The sequence below is a fragment of the Photinus pyralis genome, unplaced genomic scaffold (genome assembly GCF_008802855.1).
Source record: "Photinus pyralis isolate 1611_PpyrPB1 unplaced genomic scaffold, Ppyr1.3 Ppyr1.4_LG9, whole genome shotgun sequence".
NCBI classification, from domain to species: Eukaryota; Metazoa; Arthropoda; class Insecta; order Coleoptera; family Lampyridae; genus Photinus; species Photinus pyralis.
The window spans coordinates 8,644,952-8,663,788 of record NW_022170878.1 but is presented as its reverse complement, the minus strand read 5'-3'; the positions used below and the strand labels follow the sequence as shown (position 1 = coordinate 8,663,788).

The following is an 18,837-nucleotide window of genomic DNA, read 5'->3' as shown; positions in this document are numbered from 1 at the left end:
GTAACCTGTCCCTCGTGCCGGATATCCAAGCCTACAGTTGAAATTCCAAATCAATCACAGCCATAATTCATAACTAGTTTGGGTATAGTATTTTGGGGGGGTTGTACGAAAAAACCACATAATCGGAACATCTGCACCATGCACTGTTACCAAACTTTGAAAGCAACCATCTTGGCACAGTATCCACCTATTCCATTAGAAAATTGTAGTGGCATGCCATCGAGACTGAGTTGTGTCATTTCAATAACGCAAAGAGGAAGGAAAGGCACATCTGATCTCCTAATACACATTTTTCATTTGAAAAAAATATGAAACTAAAAAAGATGTAAAAAATAAATTAAACAATACGACAAATTTTATTTTTTAATATCGTTTTCTATATTAAATCTTAAGTGGAATTCAATAGAGAAACAAATATTCTAACACTTGTGAATTCGATACTATGTACATTGAAATTACGACAACATAATTAAAAATTGTTTTAAGGCCAAATTTGTAAAAATTATACCGAAAGTTGCTAATTAATACTCAAAAAGAAGCGTTTCTTTTTTTTGGTACTGTACGACTTGGCTTAACGATTTTTACTTCCATGCCACATACAAGCGGTACAAATACGTTCTCTCATTCTCTCTATCTCTCTCTCTCATGACTTTGGTTTGCTGGGTGGGGGAGAAGTGGGGAAGGCGAACAAGTCGCAACTGGCTACATAGGTAACAGTACCTTCACCAAAAACACAAATATTTTTCTAAAAACCTTTTTTTTTTTTTGAAAAATGATTAAAATACATTTTGTTAAAAAGAGGACGTCAGACGGACGATATTTGCGCTTTTGGTAGTTGGCACACACAGACTTGACTTCACTAAAGTAATGCAGAACGTAATTACACATAACTATAATAAGTTAGGAACAAAGTGCTTAGAAATATTTAAATTAGTAGATAAGTAGTGAGGTTTCGGGTCGGTTTGGACGAAACCGCACTACGTAACCACGTATTCAATATAATTACATCTTGGATCATTAATCTATGTCGCAGTGCACTAACTGGAAGATTAATTAAATATTATTACCGCATATCTACATTCTATTTACAAACAAATTGTATCATCGTGTTTTTTAAGGCAAAATTTCTAGTGTGAATGCGAGGATCGAGGAATGTAACAGTTCTATGGAGAGAATGTGAGCGGATTATTGCTACCTCGGGCGAGGTACTCAAAAGGGAAACAGTGGGAGTGGTTAAAACAAAAAAAAAGGGAATAAAACACAATAATGTTATACGTATTAACATTTTATACAGTGCTGTCAAAAAATTGACAATAAATAGCAGAAAAGCTGCCCCTTGTATATAAAAATAAAATAAGTTAATAGCGAAGCTGCGTATAACAAGTGCTACACAAATTCGTTTTTTTTTAAATAATAAAGTCTACACTTTTAAAGCGGTATCACTTTATTTAATTTAAATAATCAGTTTGTTTTCTTTTTAATTAAAGTCACAAAATTACACTCGCGACGCCTGATTAGGCGAAGTCAATAAAGTCGTAACTTGGTGCAGTTCGACTCGTCCCTGTTTCGTTTCGTCGCGCTGATCGGATGACGTCGCCGTCGTCGTTCGCCATCGCGTCCCGAACGTCGGCTGGTTCGGCCGGTGCGCGCTCGCGCAGCCGTCGATGCAATCGGCCGAAGTCCTCGTCGATTTGTTCCTTCGCCAATAATTAACGTATATCACCACGCATAAGATGACTACTAGTAATACTGCTATCGCCGCCCCTCCCGCTATACTCGCCGTTTCGAGCATGAAGCCCCGCTGGGACGCTAAAATGAGATGGGGCGAATGAGTGCAAACCGTACGCAGGCGTCTAAGAGAGGATGGGAAATACTTACGCATATAGGAACCATCCAGATCTTTGTATTCACATCTAGGGCCCATGTATCCCTCCGTACATCTGTAACAAAAATGTCACCAAAATGAAAAAAAAGTCCTATCATTTTTTCAAGATCGGCGCTCACTTACTCGCAATTGTAAACGAGGGAATCGCCTATTTTGACGGTAAAACAGGTGGCACCGTTAAGACAGTACCACGCGGCGTACGCCGGCGGACACTCGTACGTGTGGAATGTGATGTTCGGCCGTGCTGTGGGCGCCGGCGGTCTGGGCTTTGGTGTGGTGCGCGACGAACATGCCTCTGAAAATGAATCGGCACGTCAGTCGAATGAAGACATTTCGAACTCGTTCTGATATAATCGAGCAATCGACGATCTTATCGCTTTAATGGAAATGCCGTGTCGACCGTTTGATTAACACCCCCCCCCCCCCCCCCCGACCGACCGACGAGATATCGTGATCGTCATTAATTTGGGCTAATGCGTCACTTCGCGCCTTTCTACACTTTCGTCTTCGTTCATTTAATCTAACGATCTACCGAAGGTGTACAATTATGGCATTCTTTCGACCGAATACGTAAAACACAAAAGTATCTCAACATTGCTTACGTCGAACACGCCTGCTAGCCCGCAAGGAAAAATTTTTACACAAATCTTCAAGTTTGAACTTTGAGACACTATAAGCTCCATATTTAAATGTGAAACTTGTCATTTGAAATTTGGAGCCAGGAGGACATCATAAAATTGATTTCAGAAAACATTTTGACACAAACTGTCAAACTTGAACTTTAAAAGATACTGTAAATCCCAAATTTAAATGTCAAACTCGACATTTGAAAATGAAGGCCACGAAATCCGCATAAAAATGATTTCAGACTGAAATTTTAAAACTAAATTTCAAATTTGAACTTTAAAAGACATTATTCACTGCAAATTGGAAAGTGACGCCTTTCATTTGCAAATGAGGACCATGAAAACCGCATAAAAATGATTTCAGGCTGAAATCTTGATACCAAATTTCAAATTTGACCTTTAAAAGACATTACTCGCTGCCAATTTGAAAGTGAAACCTTTCATTTTCAAATGAAGGCCATGAGATCAGCATAAAAATGATTTCAGGATGAAATCTTAACACCAAATTTCAAATTTGAACTTTAAAAGACAGTATTCGCTACAAATTTAAAAGTGACAAATTTTATTTGAAAATGAGGGCCATGAAGACCGCACAAAAATGATTTCAAGCTGAAATCTTGGCAGCAAATTTCAAATTTGAACTTTAAAAGACATTATTCACTGCAAATTTAAAAGTGACACAAATCATTTGAAAATTAAGGCCATGAAGACCGTAAAAAAATGATTTCAAGTTGAAATCTTAACACTGAATTTCAAATTGGACCTTTAAAAGACATTATTCGCTGCAAATTTGAAAGTGACACACTTCATTTGAAAATTAAGGCCATGAAGACCGTATAAAAATGATTTCAAGTTGAAATCTTAACACTGAATTTCAAATTTGACCTTTAAAAGACATTATTCGCTGCAAATTTGAAAGTGAAACATTCCATTTGAAAATGAGGGCCATGAAGACCGCATAAAAATGATTTCAGGTTGAAATCTTGACACTGAATTTCAAATGTGAACTTTAAAAGACATTATTCGCTGCAAATTTGAAAGTGACACATTTCATTTGAAAATGAGGGCCATGAAGACCGCATAAAAATGATTTCAGGTTGAAATTTTGACACTGAATTTCAAATTTGAACTTTAAAAGACAGTATTCGCTGCAAATTTAAAAGTGACCAATTTTATTTGAAAATGAGGGCCATGAAGACCGCATAAAGATGATTTCAGACTGCAATCTTGACACCAAATTTCAAATTTGAACTTTAGAAGACATTATTCGCTGCAAATTTGAAAGTGACACATTTCATTTGAAAATGAGGGCCATGAAGACCGCACAAAAATGATTTCAGGCTGAAATCTTGACAGCAAATTTCAAATTTCAACTTTAGAAGACATTATTCGCTGCAAATTTGAAAGTGACAAATTTCATTTGAAAATTAAGGCCATGAAGACCGCATAAAAATGATTTCTGATTAACATCTTGGCACAAAATTTCAACGTTGGGACGATTTTTTGGAAAGCAAGAATTCTGTGCGGCCATTTTTCTTTCTTCGTTCATTAAAAAAGTATTTAAGGCAATTTCTGGAAGCTATGAAAGGTGTCAACCATTAACACCTATAAAATGTCACCATTGAAAAGAAAACGTGAAGGAATGTCGTAACGACACGCAGGAATCGAAAACGCCATTGTCCTTTTTTAAAGGAAGTAAATCCCCAAAACTCGCATTCTTCAATTGACGTCGGCAAAGACGAAGAGGAGGAATCGGTCATTATTTTTCGCAGCTGACGCGTAATCTCGAAGGTATCCCTAATCTTCGTGTGTGTCATCGCGGTGGTCCTTCCGATCTTTTGTGATTCGGCTCGTTTGCGCGAGTGATGGGTTAATTTCGTCGACGGTGGGCGTTCGTTGTAAATTATCGCACGTTTTGGAAAAGCATCAGGCCCAATTTGGTATACTATTTGCAAAGCGTCCCCCCTGTAATTAGCCGACGGTGCGCCGTCCGAAATTGACCCCGCGCGTTGGTGGTCGGTGCGGTTACCCAATTTTTCAACGCCGATTTTACGATGCCGCCCGTCGATGGTACCTACAGGTATTTATAGTTTGATTGACACCTTCGCGCAATTCCACCTCGTATAATTTATGGCACCCCGGCGCTTAAAAAGTACGTTTCACACCGAAAAAAGTGACGCAATCCAATCTTAATTAAATCATTTCCGTATTTGGTGCGTGAATTCGGTGAGGCTTCCTCTCGCTGGCCTCTCTCTTTTAACGCCTACGATGTCTATTTTCTAACCAAAGTTTTAAAATAGTCGGAGTGTCGCGAAATTCGGACGGCCGCAATTACTTTTAATTGTTACATTGTTTGCATAATTGCGGAGGTGGGAATTTCTTCAACTTTCGCCACTCGGGGTTCAATTTGAGAAATAGTTTGAGGAATTTACGGAATGTCTTTGTCGGGGTTTCTAATCGAATTGGACAATGCTCGAAAATGGAAAGTGAGACGATACGATAGGCCTATTAATTACACACTGAAAGGGAAATAAAAACGGCGGCGCTAATATTAAATAAACCCAACATATGTCGCAGGATACCTTTTTTTCTACCTTTCTTCTGTTGCATATTCCGCGAACCATATGGCATATGCACACGTGTCGGTGGTGTTGAATATCATCAGCACCTTTTCCTTGCCCGCAAACGCACCTAATCGAATTCTATTCAAGGAACAGATGATTCAAAAAACGAGACGAAATGCGACCGGGCGGCGGCGGTCACTTCGCCATTTTTTTTAGTGCTGCCCTTTTATTAATGAAGCCAACAGATGCGGTACGCGCGAGGTTCAAAAAGTGATACATTATTAACTAGACAGTAGACAGGTACTATCCGAAAGGAGGAACACATGTTGCCGCCCTCTCACTAATTTTTTTCGTATGTAAATTTTTTTATTGCCCGCCTCGAAAAAAGGGGCCATAAACGAGGTTTGTGAACTGATTGGATTACCCTTAGCATCATCAGGCGACCGAGTCAACGACAAAAGCAACCAGCTTCCAAGCGGTCTTGAATGGCGTTACGTAAGCACGAAACTGGAATGGAACAGTCAGTCGAATTTCCTCTCGATTTTTTAGATCTCTTGGTGATAGCCCCAAAACTGTTTCTCCACGTGAAGAAAGATGACATTTGCGCTGAAAATTACGATCTTCAGCATTCCTCAAGTCAAGAGTCAAGATTTCAGCTTCATGACCCAAAATTTCAAATGAAAGGTGTCACCTTAAAATTTGCAGCGAATAATGCCTTCCAAAGTTTAAATTTGAAATTTGATGTCAAGATTTCAGCATGGAATTATGTTTCATACGGTTTTCATGACCCACAATTTCAAATGATAGGCGTCACTATAAAATTTGCAGCGAATAATGTCTTTCAAAGTTCAATTTGAAATTTGGTGTCAAGATTTCAGCATGAAATTATGATTCATGCGGTTTTCAAGACCCACAATTTCAAATGATAGGTGCCACTTTAAAATTTGCAGCGAATAATGTCTTTCAAAGTTCAAATTTCCAATTTGGTGTCAAGATTTCAGCATGAAATTATGTTTCATACGGTTTTCATGACCCACAATTTCAAATGATAGGCGTCACTATAAAATTTGCAGCGAATAATGTCTTTCAAAGTTCAATTTGAAATTTGGTGTCAAGATTTCAGCATGAAATTATGATTCATGCGGTTTTCAAGACCCACAATTTCAAATGATAGGTGCCACTTTAAAATTTGCAGCGAATAATGTCTTTCAAAGTTCAAATTTCCAATTTGGTGTCAAGATTTCAGCATGAAATTATGTTTCATACGGTTTTCATGACCCACAATTTCAAATGATAGGCGTCACTATAAAATTTGCAGCGAATAATGTCTTTCAAAGTTCAATTTGAAATTTGGTGTCAAGATTTCAGCATGAAATTATGATTCATGCGGTTTTCAAGACCCACAATTTCAAATGATAGGTGCCACTTTAAAATTTGCAGCGAATAATGTCTTTCAAAGTTCAAATTTCCAATTTGGTGTCAAGATTTCAGCATGAAATTATGTTTCATGCGGTTTTCATGACCCACAATTTCAAATGATAGGCGTCACTTTAAAATTTGCAGCGAATAATGTCTTGCAAAGTTCAATTTGAAATTTGGTGTCAAGATTTCAGCATGAAATTATGTTTCATTCGGTTTTCGTGACCCACAATTTCAAATGAAAGATGTCACTTTAAAATTTGCAGCGAATAAAGTCTATCAAAGTTCAAATTTGAAATTTGGTGTCAAGATTTCAGCATGAAATTATGTTTCATTCGGTTTTCGTGACCCACAATTTCAAATGAAAGGTGTCACTTTAAAATTTGCAGCGAATAATGTCTTTCAAAGTTCAAATTTGAAATTTGGTGTCAAGATTTCAGCATGAAATTATGTTTTATGCGGTTTTCATGACCCACAATTTCAAATGAAAGGTGTCACTTTAAAATTTGCAGCGAATAATGTCTTTCAAAGTTCAATTTGAAATTTGGTGTCAAGATTTCAGCATGAAATTATGTTTCATTCGGTTTTCGTGGCCCACAATTTCAAATGAAAGATGTCACTTTAAAATTTGCAGCGAATAAAGTCTATCAAAGTTCAAATTTGAAATTTGGTGACAAGATTTCAGCATGAAATTACGTTTCATGCGGTTTTCATGACCCACAATTTCAAATGAAAGGTGTCACTTTAAATTTGCAGCGAATAATGTCTTTCGAAGTTCAAATTTGAAATTTGGTCTCAAGATTTCAGCATGAAATTATGTTTCATGCGGTTTTCATGACACACAATTTCAAATGAAAGGTGTCACTTTAAATTTGCAGCGAATAATGTCTTTCTAAGTTCAAATTTGAAATTTGGTGACAAGATTTCAGCATGAAATTATGTTTCGAGCGGTTTTCATGACCCACAATTTCAAATGAAAGATGTCACTTTCAAATTTGCAGCGAATAATGTCTTTCTAAGTTCAAATTTGAAATTTGGTGACAAGATTTCAGCATGAAATTATGTTTCATGCGGTTTTCATGACCCACAATTTCAAATGAAAGATGTCACTTTAAATTTGCAGCGAATAATGTCTTTCAAAGTTCAAATTTGAAATTTGGTGACAAGATTTCAGCATGAAATTATGTTTCATGCGGTTTTCATGACCCACAATTTAAAATGAAGGTACCACTTTAAAATTTGCAGCGAATAATGTCTTTCGAAGTTTAAATTTGAAACTTGGTGTCAAGATTTCAGCATGAAATTATGTTTCATGCGGTTTTCATGACCCACAATTTCAAATGAAAGATGTCACTTTCAAATTTGCAGCGAATAATGTCTTTCAAAGTTCAAATTTGAAATTTGGTGACAAGATTTCAGCATGAAATTATGTTTCATGCGGTTTTCATGACCCACAATTTCAAATGAAAGATGTCACTTTCAAATTTGCAGCGAATAATGTCTTTCAAAGATCAAATTTGAAATTTGGTGACAAGATTTCAGCATGAAATTATGTTTCCTGCGGTTTTCATGACCCACAATTTCAAATGAAAGGTGTCACTTTAAATTTGCAGCGAATAAAGTCTATCAAAGTTCAAATTTGAAATTTGGTGTCAAGATTTCAGCATGAAATTATGTTTCATGCGGTTTTCATGACCCACAATTTAAAATTATAGGTACCACTTTAAAATTTGCAGCGAATAATGTCTTTCGAAGTTTAAATTTGAAACTTGGTGTCAAGATTACAGCATGGAATTATGTTTCATGCGGTTTTCATGACCCACAATTTCAAACGAAAGGTGTCACTTTAAAATTTGCAGCGAATAATGTCTTTAAATGTTTAAATTTGAAATTTGGTGTCAAGATTTCAGCATGAAATTATGTTTCATGCGGTTTTCATGACCCACAATTTCAAATGAAAGGTTCCACTTTAAAATTTGCAGCGAAATGTCTTTCAAAATTACAACTATACAGATATACAGTGTGGTGTGACTTTTGCATGGCCTTGTATCCCTCTTTGGATTTTTGCCACAGTTTCAATTTTAAGGTCGAAAGGGAGGCCGAACTAATAAAAAACGCTCGTTTTCCTCGACTTACGCGTGCGTTGATTTCTAAAACGACATGAAAGGCCATAATGTTTGTCATTAACGAAAATGAAAAGGAACCGTTGAAATATGAACGAATTCCGTTAAATAAAATGAAAGAGAATTCCTTGAAAGGCCGATCGGCTGGCAAATAAAATGGACAAGAGAGAATGTATACATCAATGACATTCCGTTCGAGTCCAATGCACCTTAAAAGCGTTATTCATAAAATGCATATATACAGAGAGTTACCTTGTGGCTTTCTCCCCCGGCACCCGCCGCCTCTGCCCACAACCACAAATTTACTCGACGATCGTAAATTTATCAATCGATTCGATACGCGAGGTGGTACAGGTGCAGGTCCGTTGGGGGGGGATGTCATCTGCGGCCGGAACGGGAAGTGACGTAGGTGTATGTGCATCGCCGTTTGTTTTGTCGTCCGTGATTTGGCCCAGTCAGGAAATCTACGATTTTTTGTTCAAGTCGGTGGAGACAAATTGAACTTTTCGAAACGCGAGTGGACAAAGGGAATCTCGACGAGAACCGGAAGTAAAACGGCACAGGTGTCGACGGTCAGTTCTACTCAATGACATTCCGTCGTGTCTGCCCGCAGTCATTCATAAGTTTTACGAAAATGTACTTTTACGCACGCGTCGACCACGAATCAATCAACACTCTGTATATGATGCCTAATCTTTTCACACAATTAATCGCCCTCCCCAATTGAACTTTCGACTATCCAAGTAAAAGTGGACTTATTCCAAAATTGGGTTCTAAAAATGGTGCAAATTATGCGAAATTATGGTTAGGTAACAAAGATGAATTTTTGAGTTCTAAAGATCATCAAGCGCGTTTGAAGAATGAGAAAAAGTTCAAAATCTTCGAAAAATTCAGTTCTAAAAATGCTGTAGTTAAATTTAGGTAACATAGTTGAATTTTTGAGTTCTAAAGATCATCGAGTGCATTTAAAGAATGAGAAGAATCCCAAAATCTTCGAAAAATGGGGTTCTAAAAATGCTGTAGTTAAATTTAAGTGAAAAAGTTGCATTTATGAGTTCTAAAGATCATCAAGCGCGTTTGAAGAATGAGAAAAAGTTCAACATCTTCGAAAAATTCAGTTCTAAAAATGCTGTAGTTAAATTTAGGTAACAATGTGAATTTTTGAGTTCTAAGATCATCGAGCGCACTTGAAGAATGAGAAAAATCCCAAAATCTTCGAAAAAATGGGGTTCTAAAAACGCTGTAGTTAAACTTAAGTGAAAAAGTTGAATTTATGAGTTCTAAAGATCATCAAGCGCGTTTGAAGAATGAGAAAAAGTTCAAAAGCTTCGAAAAATTCAGTTCTAAAAATGCGTAGGTAACAAAAGTTGAATTTTTGAGTTTCTAACGATCATCGAGCGCATTTAAAGAATGAGAAGAATCACAAAATCTTCAAAAAAATTCGGTTCTAAAATGCTGTAGTTAAATTTGGGTAACAATGTTGAATGTTTGAGTTCTAACGATCAACGAGCGCATTTAAAGAATGAGAGAATCCCAAATCTTCGAAAAAATGGGGTTCTAAAAATGCTGTAGTTAAATTTAAGTGAAAAAGTTGAATTTTTGAGTTCTAACGATCATCGAGCGCATTTAAAGAATGAGAAGAATCACAAAATCTTCAAAAAATTCGGTTCTAAAAATGCTGTAGTTAAATTTGGGTAACAATGTTGAATGTTTGAGTTCTAACGATCAACGAGCGCATTTAAAGAATGAGAAGAATCCCAAAATCTTCGAAAAATGGGGTTCTAAAAATGCTGTAGTTAAATTTAAGTGAAAAAGTTGCATTTATGAGTTCTAAAGATCATCAAGCGCGTTTGAAGAATGAGATAAAGTTCAAAAGCTTCGAAAAATTCAGTTCTAAAAATGCCGTAGGTAACAAAGTTAAATTTTTGAGTTCTAACGATCATCGAGCGCATTTAAAGAATGAGAAGAATCACAAAATCTTCAAAAAATTCGGTTCTAAAAATGCTGTAGTTAAATTTGGGTAACAAAGTTGAATTTTTGAGTTCTAACGATCATCGAGCGCATTTAAAGAATGAGAAGAATCACAAAATCTTCAAAAAATTCGGTTCTAAAAATGCTGTAGTTAAATTTGGGTAACAATGTTGAATTTTTGAGTTCTAACGATCAACGAGCGCATTTAAAGAATGTAGTTAAATTTAAGTGAAAAAGTTGAATTTATGATATATGTAATGTAGTTCTCCATTATTTTGGGTTCGTTGTAAATTCTTATGATATAAAAGGAACCACAAATGTTTATTAGATCTAATAAACATTTGTGGTTCCTTTTATATCATAAAAATTGAATTTATGAGTTCTAAAGATCATCAAGCGCGTTTGAAGAATGAGAAAAAGTTCAAAATCTTCGAAAAATTCAGTTCTAAAAATGCTGTAGTTAAATTTAGGTAACATAGTTGAATTTTTGAGTTCTAAAGATCATCGAGTGCATTTAAAGAATGAGAAGAATCCCAAAATCTTCGAAAAATGGGGTTCTAAAAATGCTGTAGTTAAATTTAAGTGAAAAAGTTGCATTTATGAGTTCTAAAGATCATCAAGCGCGTTTGAAGAATGAGAAAAAGTTCAACATCTTCGAAAAATTCAGTTCTAAAAATGCTGTAGTTAAATTTAGGTAACAAAGTTGAATTTTTGAGTTCTAAAGATCAACGAGCGCATTTAAAGAATGAGAAGAATCCCAAAATCTTCGAAAAAGGGGGTTCTAAAAATGCCGTAGTTAAATTTAAGTGAAAAAGTTGAAAATCTTCGAAAAATTCAGTGCTAAAAATGCTGTAGTTAAATTTAGGTAACAAAGTTGAATTTTTGAGTTCTACAGATCATCGAGCGCATTTAAAGAATGAGAAGAATCCCAAAATCTTCGAAAAATGGGGTTCTAAAAATGCTGTAGTTAAATTGAAGTGAAAAAGTTGCATTTATGAGTTCCAAAGATCATCAAGCGCGTTTGAAGAATGAGAAAAAGTTCATCATCTTCGAAAAATTCAGTTCTAAAAATGCTGTAGTTAAATTTAGATAACAATGTTGAATTTTTGAGTTCTAAGATCATCGAGCGCACTTGAAGAACGAGAAGAATCACAAAATCTTCAAAAAATTCGGTTCTAAAAATGCTGCAGTTAAATTTGGGTAACAATGTTGAATTTTTGAGTTCTAACGATCAACGAGCGCATTTAAAGAATGTAGTTAAATTTAAGTGAAAAAATTGAATTTATGAGTTCTAAAGATCATCAAGCGCGTTTGAAGAATGAGAAAAAGTTCAACATCGTCGAAAAATTCAGTTCTAAAAATGCTGTAGTTAAATTTAAGTGAAAAAGTTGCATTTATGAGTTCTAAAGATCATCAAGCGCGTTTGAAGAATGAGAAAAAGTTCATCATCTTCGAAAAATTCAGTTCTAAAAATGCTGTAGTTAAATTTAGGTAACAATGTTGAATTTTTGAGTTCTAAGATCATCGAGCGCACTTGAAGAATGAGAAAAATCCCAAAATCTTCGAAAAATGGGGTTCTAAAAACGCTGTAGTTAAACTTAAGTGAAAAAGTTGAATTTATGAGTTCTAAAGATCATCAAGCGCGTTTGAAGAATGAGAAAAAGTTCAAAAGCTTCGAAAAATTCAGTTCTAAAAATGCCGTAGGTAACAAAGTTGAATTTTTGAGTTCTAACGATCATCGAGCGCATTTAAAGAATGAGAAGAATCACAAAATCTTCAAAAAATTCGGTTCTAAAAATGCTGTAGTTAAATTTGGGTAACAATGTTGAATTTTTGAGTTCTAACGATCAACGAGCGCATTTAAAGAATGTAGTTAAATTTAAGTGAAAAAGTTGAATTTATGAGTTCTAAAGATCATCAAGCGCGTTTGAAGAATGAGAAAAAGTTCAAAATCTTCGAAAAATTCAGTTCTAAAAATGCTGTAGTTAAATTTAGGTAACAAAGTTGAATTTTTGAGTTCTAAAGATCATCGAGCGCATTTAAAGAATGAGAAGAATCCCAAAATCTTCGAAAAATGGGGTTCTAAAAATGCTGTAGTTAAATTTAAGTGAAAAAGTTGCATTTATGAGTTCTAAAGATCATCAAGCGCGTTTGAAGAATGAGAAAAAGTTCAACATCTTCGAAAAATTCAGTTCTAAAAATGCTGTAGTTAAATTTAGATAACAAAGTTGAATTTTTGAGTTCTAAAGATCAACGAGCGCATTTAAAGAATGAGAAGAATCCCAAAATCTTCGAAAAAGGGGGTTCTAAAAATGCTGTAGTTAAATTTCAGTGAAAAAGTTGAATTTCTGAGTTCTAAAGATCATCAAGCGCGTTTGAAGAATGAGAAAAAGTTCAGAATCTTCGAAAAATTCAGTTCTAAAAATGCCGTAGTGAAATTTAGGTAACATAGTTGAATTTTTGAGTTCTAGCGATCATCGAGCGCATTTAAAGAATGAGAAGAATCACAAAATCTTCAAAAAATTCGGTTCTAAAAATGCTGTAGTTAAATTTAGGTAACAAAGTTGAATTTTTGAGTTCTAAAGATCAAGCGCATTTAAAGAATGAGAAGAATCACAAAATCTTCGAAAAATTGGGTTCTAAAAATGCTGTAAATCAAAATTACAGAACAAAGATCGAACCAAATCCGTCAAAAACTCGAGAAAAAATGCTGTTCATTACAAACAATTGAGTTCTAAAATCACGAAAATATCCACTGGGACTACCATTTACAGGGTGGTCCAATAAATTTCCCACTGCATCCGAGGCAATCAACGAGGAATGTACAATTTTCTTGAAACGGAGACGTCTCTCGAAATCTCGCCGTTAATTAAAATAGACGACACCGACGAGCAACAACAAAAAAAGAGTGAATGAGATCCAAGCGGAAGGACGAAACGGATGTTGAGCGCATAATTTTCATTCATCGCCAACGAGAATGAAAAGCGAAAGTTTTAGAATTCACATACGAAATCCGCATTGTCCTTTCGTGTCACGTAAAAATTCGCGACGAGCGCGTACTTTCTTTCTCTAACCGGGCCTTCCCGTTAAACGGCCGCTCTTAATTAACGTCTCGCCTAATTAAATCCTTTGCGGCACGTAATTGGAGATAGTTTTCAAGATGTAAAGATATCCACGTGCTGTTTGTTTTTCTAAGTGCACTTGATATTGAAACATTCACCTCTGCTGCGGGATGATGATGTTTATATTTAGACCGGTGCAGCTATTACTGGCACCGTTTCCGTGATTTCCGTCGTTGAGCGCCCGCGTCTCGAGCGGGGCGCGCACATAAAACGCCAATCGGCGGCGGTGGGGACGCGGTGGGGACGCGGCGGCGACGTCGGTCACCGGAACTGCAGGAATATGCAAATCGCGTTATAATGTTGCAACGGAGGCCGCGGCTCTTCCGGCGTCGGGCGCGCGGTTATTTTCGGGCAAGGACGCAGACGTCTAGACGCGCGCGCGCACTTTTCTTTTGCAATTTGGTCTACATTTTTTCGCGAGCCATTACGAACACCTTTAGCATCAATCTTCGGACGGGGAGGCGTTTAAATAAACCTTCGAGCAGCGACGGAGATAACAAGAAGCGCGCTTTTCTTGGACGACCGCCAGGAACCTTGAAAAAGTTATGCCTAACTACATTTAGCGCCGTCCCGTTTTAATAATGCACTCGGGAATCGTTAATTTTTGGATGAGGCGACGGAAAATAAACGAGTTACACGCGTTTTCATTCAAGAATGGAGAGACGGTACGAGGAATGCCATTTTGGCGCCTTCGATGACCCAGATTACGAATTCAACTTTGTCGACACGTGTAGCGCCTACAGTCTTATACAAAAAAAGCGAAGTTCCGGTACCCCATGTCCCTGGTACCTTTTATTGGGAACCGTATCATTCTTCTTAAGCTTTGTATGCTCTAGAGTCTAGATTCATTGCTATAGTCGATGTGATGTACGTTATGGTGGTCATTGTACCTTGTTTTGTTCTAAAATATTATGAATTGTAGGCAAGAATGGTGAACATGGTGGAACAATGGTGCCTTATAATCACGAATTTCACGCCATTTTGACGTTTCACAATAAAATTGCCAATTTTAATAAATGACAAAGAAAATCAGTCCATAGTGCCATTTCTTGAATCAATAAAATTGTTAACACAAATGGTGAATATGGTGGAACAACAATGGTGTCTTATAATCACGAATTTCACGTCACTTTGACGTTTCACAATTGTCAATTTTAATAAATGACAAAGAAAATAAGTCCACAGTGCCTTTTCTCGAATAAATAAAATTATTAACACGAATGGTGAACATGGTAGATCAACAATGGTGTCTTATAATCACGAATTTCATGCCACTTTGACGTTTGACAATTGCGAATTTTAATAATTGACAATGAAAGTAAGTCCATAGGCATTTTCTCGAATAAATAAAATTATTAAAACAAATGGTGACCATGGTGGAACAACAATGGTGTCTTATAATCACGAATTTCACGCCACTTTGACGTTTGACAATTGTGAATTTTAATAAATGGCAATGAAAGTAAGTCCATAGGCCTTTTCTCGAATAAATAAAATTATTAATACAAATGGTGAACATGGTGGCAACACAATGGTGCCTCATAATCACGAACTTCACGCCACTTTGACGTTTGACAATTGCGAATTTTAATAATTGGCAATGAAAGTAAGTCCATAGGCCTTTTCTCGAATAGATAAAATTATTAAAACAAATGATGAATGTAGTGGCACTACAATGGTGTCTGTAACGCCAAATTTTATTTAAACTACCAAAACTTTGATGCTATGGCTGTCATTTTTAACAGGATCAATCAAACATACTTCTATAGTCCATACAAAACCATTTAAATATAAACAAACATGGCGACATGGTGGAACAAAAATTGTACCGGAAAAAGGTAAAATTCCATTCAAAAAGCGCACACTTTGAAGGCACGAATGGGAATTTTAATAGCGACCTTTAAAAAAATTATTCTATGGTGTATATTTCAACCGTTTAAATATAAACAAAAATGGTGACATGGTGGAACAAAAATTGTAACTGAAAAAGATAAAATTCCATTCAAAAAGCGCACACTTTGAAGCCACGAATGGGAATTTTAATGGCGACATTTAAAAAAATTATTCTATGGTGTCTATTTCAACCATTTAAATATAAACAAAAATGGCGACATGGTGGAACAAAAATGTACCCGATTCCATTCAAAGAGCGCACACTTTAATGCTAGAATGGGAATTTTAATAGCAACCATTAAAAAAAATATTCTATGGTGTCTATTTCAGCCATTTAAATACTAACAAAAATGGCGACATGGTGGAACAAAAATTGTACCGGAAAAAGATAAAATTCCATTCAAAGAGCGCACACTTTGAAGGCACGAATGGGAATTTTAATAGCGACCTTTAAAAAAATGATTCTATGGTGTCTATTTCAACCATTTAAATATAAACAAAAATGGCGACATGGTGGAACAAAAATGTACCCGATTCCATTCAAAGAGCGCACACTTTAATGCTAGAATGGGAATTTTAATGGCGACATTTAAAAAAATTATTCTATGGTGTCTATTTCAACCATTTAAATATAAACAAAAATGGCGACATGGTGGAACAAAAATGTACCCGATTCCATTCAAAGAGCGCACACTTTGATGCTAGAATGGGAATTTTAATAGCAACCATTAAAAAAAATATTCTATGGTGTCTATTTCAACCATTTAAATATAAACAAAAATTGTGACATGGTGGAACAAAAATTGTACCGAAAAAAGATAAAATTCCATTCAAAGAGCGCACACTTTGAAGGCACGAATGGGAATTTTAATAGCGACCTTTAAAAAAATATGGTGTCTATTTCAACCATTTCAATATAAACAAAAATGGTGACATGGTGGAACAAAAATTGTACCTGAAAAAGATAAAATTCCATTCAAAAAGCACACACTTTGAAGCCACGAATGGGAATTTTAATGGCGACCTTTAAGAAAATTATTCTATGGTGTCTATTTCAACCATTTAAATATAAACAAAAATGGCGACATGGTGGAACAAAAATGTACCTGATTCCATTCAAAGAGCGCACACTTTGATGCTAGAATGGGAATTTTAATAGCAACCATTAAAAAAAATATTCTATGGTGTCTATTTCAGCCATTTAAATACTAACAAAAATGGCGACGTGGTGGAACAAAAATTGTACCGGAAAAAGATAAAATTCCATTCAAAAAGCGCACACTTTGAAGCCACGAATGGGAATTTTAATGGCGACCTTTAAAAAAATGATTCTATGGTGTCTATTTCAACCATTTAAATATAAACAAAAATGGCGACATGGTGGAACAAAAATTGTACCGGAAAAAGATAAAATTCCATTCAAAAAGCACACACTTTGAAGGCACGAATGGGAATTTTAATGGCGACCTTTAAAAAAATTATTCTATGGTGTCTATTTCAACCATTTAAATATAAACAAAAATGGCGACATGGTGGAACAAAAATTGTACCGGAAAAAGATAAAATTCCATTCAAAAAGCGCACACTTTGAAGGCACGAATGGGAATTTTAATAGCGACCTTTAAAAAAATTTATTCTATATGTTTGTTGTCAAACCGCATTTAATATTAACAAAAATTGACATAGTGGAACAAAAATGATGCCTGAAAAAGATAAACTTTTGTTCACAGAGCGCACATTTTGATGCTACGAGTGAGAATTTCGATAGCAACCTTTAAAGATAATTCTATGGTGGCAATTGTCGAACCAAAACAAAAATGGCGATAACAAAATGGTGTCAAATACTGCCAGTTTTTCGTAAGTAAAAGTACTTTTTCTATTTCGGTCAATATTTTCGCTTCGGCTCCTCTTGCAACACAATTAATTGGATTTCTTGCTTGAACCAACGGATTACTTAATTTATTTGACATAAATTAGAATTGCAATTACGATTCAATTATCGTCGACGCGATGACGCCGGCTCTGGCTCGGTTTGATAGCATCGCGATTGCGAAAACATAACGGGACCGAAAAACAAACATTCGAAAAAAAAAACCTTCTTGCAAGACGACGGAATCTGCGTCACGCTAGACGACTCCTCGCTATATTATCAGGCCTTAAGTCTGGCTCGATGTATTAATATGATAATTAATTATGTATGATTTTGATACGGTCACCGGATACGGTAAGTACAGAAACTAGGAATATCCGTATTTAAAGTCTCGCTAACAACACGAGAAGAGCACGCGAAGTTGGCGCACGAAAAAAAATTAATCTCCGCGCGCATCTCGAATCGAAATTCACTTTTCGGTCCGGAGACGACGAAAACGCGGGGGAGGGGGAGGCGTACCGTTACTTACGCAAATTTCGGAAAAACGGAGAAAAATAACGATTTGATTTATTCAGGAACCAGGAAACATTAAGTTCTTAATTTCGAGTAAGTTTAATTGACCGAGATTAATTGTCCAGATAGTAACAGGCTTTTAATTTTTTAATTATAAACAAGTAAAACTTTTCTCCGTTCGCGTTTCACTCAAATTTGTACACGCGGGGGGTCGAGGGGGGGGGGCGACACGACAATTGTTAATTAGGGCCTAATTGCTCGCGCATCTCGCTTTCTCTATCTCGAAAATTATTAATTAATTAAGGCGAAAAAACTGAACGTAGGTATTGTTTACATTGCGCAAGGTGCACGACCCGCAAATTATTTTAATTGTACACAAATAAGGCGCCGATTATCTCGCGTTTGTGTATAACAAATTTATAACAAGGCGAAGTAACCATTTAATTAGGAACCTTTCGCACCGCACGCTCGGGCCGAGATCTGTGCATAATTTTAAAAGCAAATCGCGGTTCTCACGAAAGAAGATGGAATTCAATTGATCTACAGAAGAAAAAGTAATTACACATTTTTGCGGCATAATTCGAAATTATGGTTATGTTTTTTCTAATCGAAACGACCAAAGTCATTTGTTAGTATTACGCTCCAAATGGTACAAATTCGTTTACGCCGGATTGGCAATTAGGTTTGTAATTAGGACCAACTTATAAAAAAATATCGATGAATCGACTAATTACAAATTTAATTAAATTAAAGGAAGCAGAATACAATGTACAAAAAATCAAATTTGACACAAAACGTACAAATAATTTGACACTAATTTCAAATAGAATTCGTTTACGTAGAAATTACAA

At 35.8% G+C, this 18,837-nt stretch overlaps 1 protein-coding gene across 3 annotated transcripts in view; it reads right to left on the bottom strand.

The window, feature by feature from the left end:
• Positions 1–354: 354 nt before the first annotated feature.
• The window catches only part of LOC116180880, a 55,090-nt gene continuing 36,607 nt past the window's right edge, over positions 355–18,837 (bottom strand). For all 3 annotated transcript variants that reach the window (XM_031501056.1, XM_031501055.1, XM_031501054.1), the window contains 3 exons: positions 2,009–2,180; positions 1,879–1,940; positions 355–1,809 (listed from right to left, as the gene is read on the bottom strand). In XM_031501056.1, coding sequence (XP_031356916.1) covers positions 1,496–1,809; positions 1,879–1,940; positions 2,009–2,180 — 548 coding nt within the window. In that variant the 3' untranslated portion in view covers positions 355–1,495. The remainder of the gene's footprint in view (positions 1,810–1,878; positions 1,941–2,008; positions 2,181–18,837) is intronic.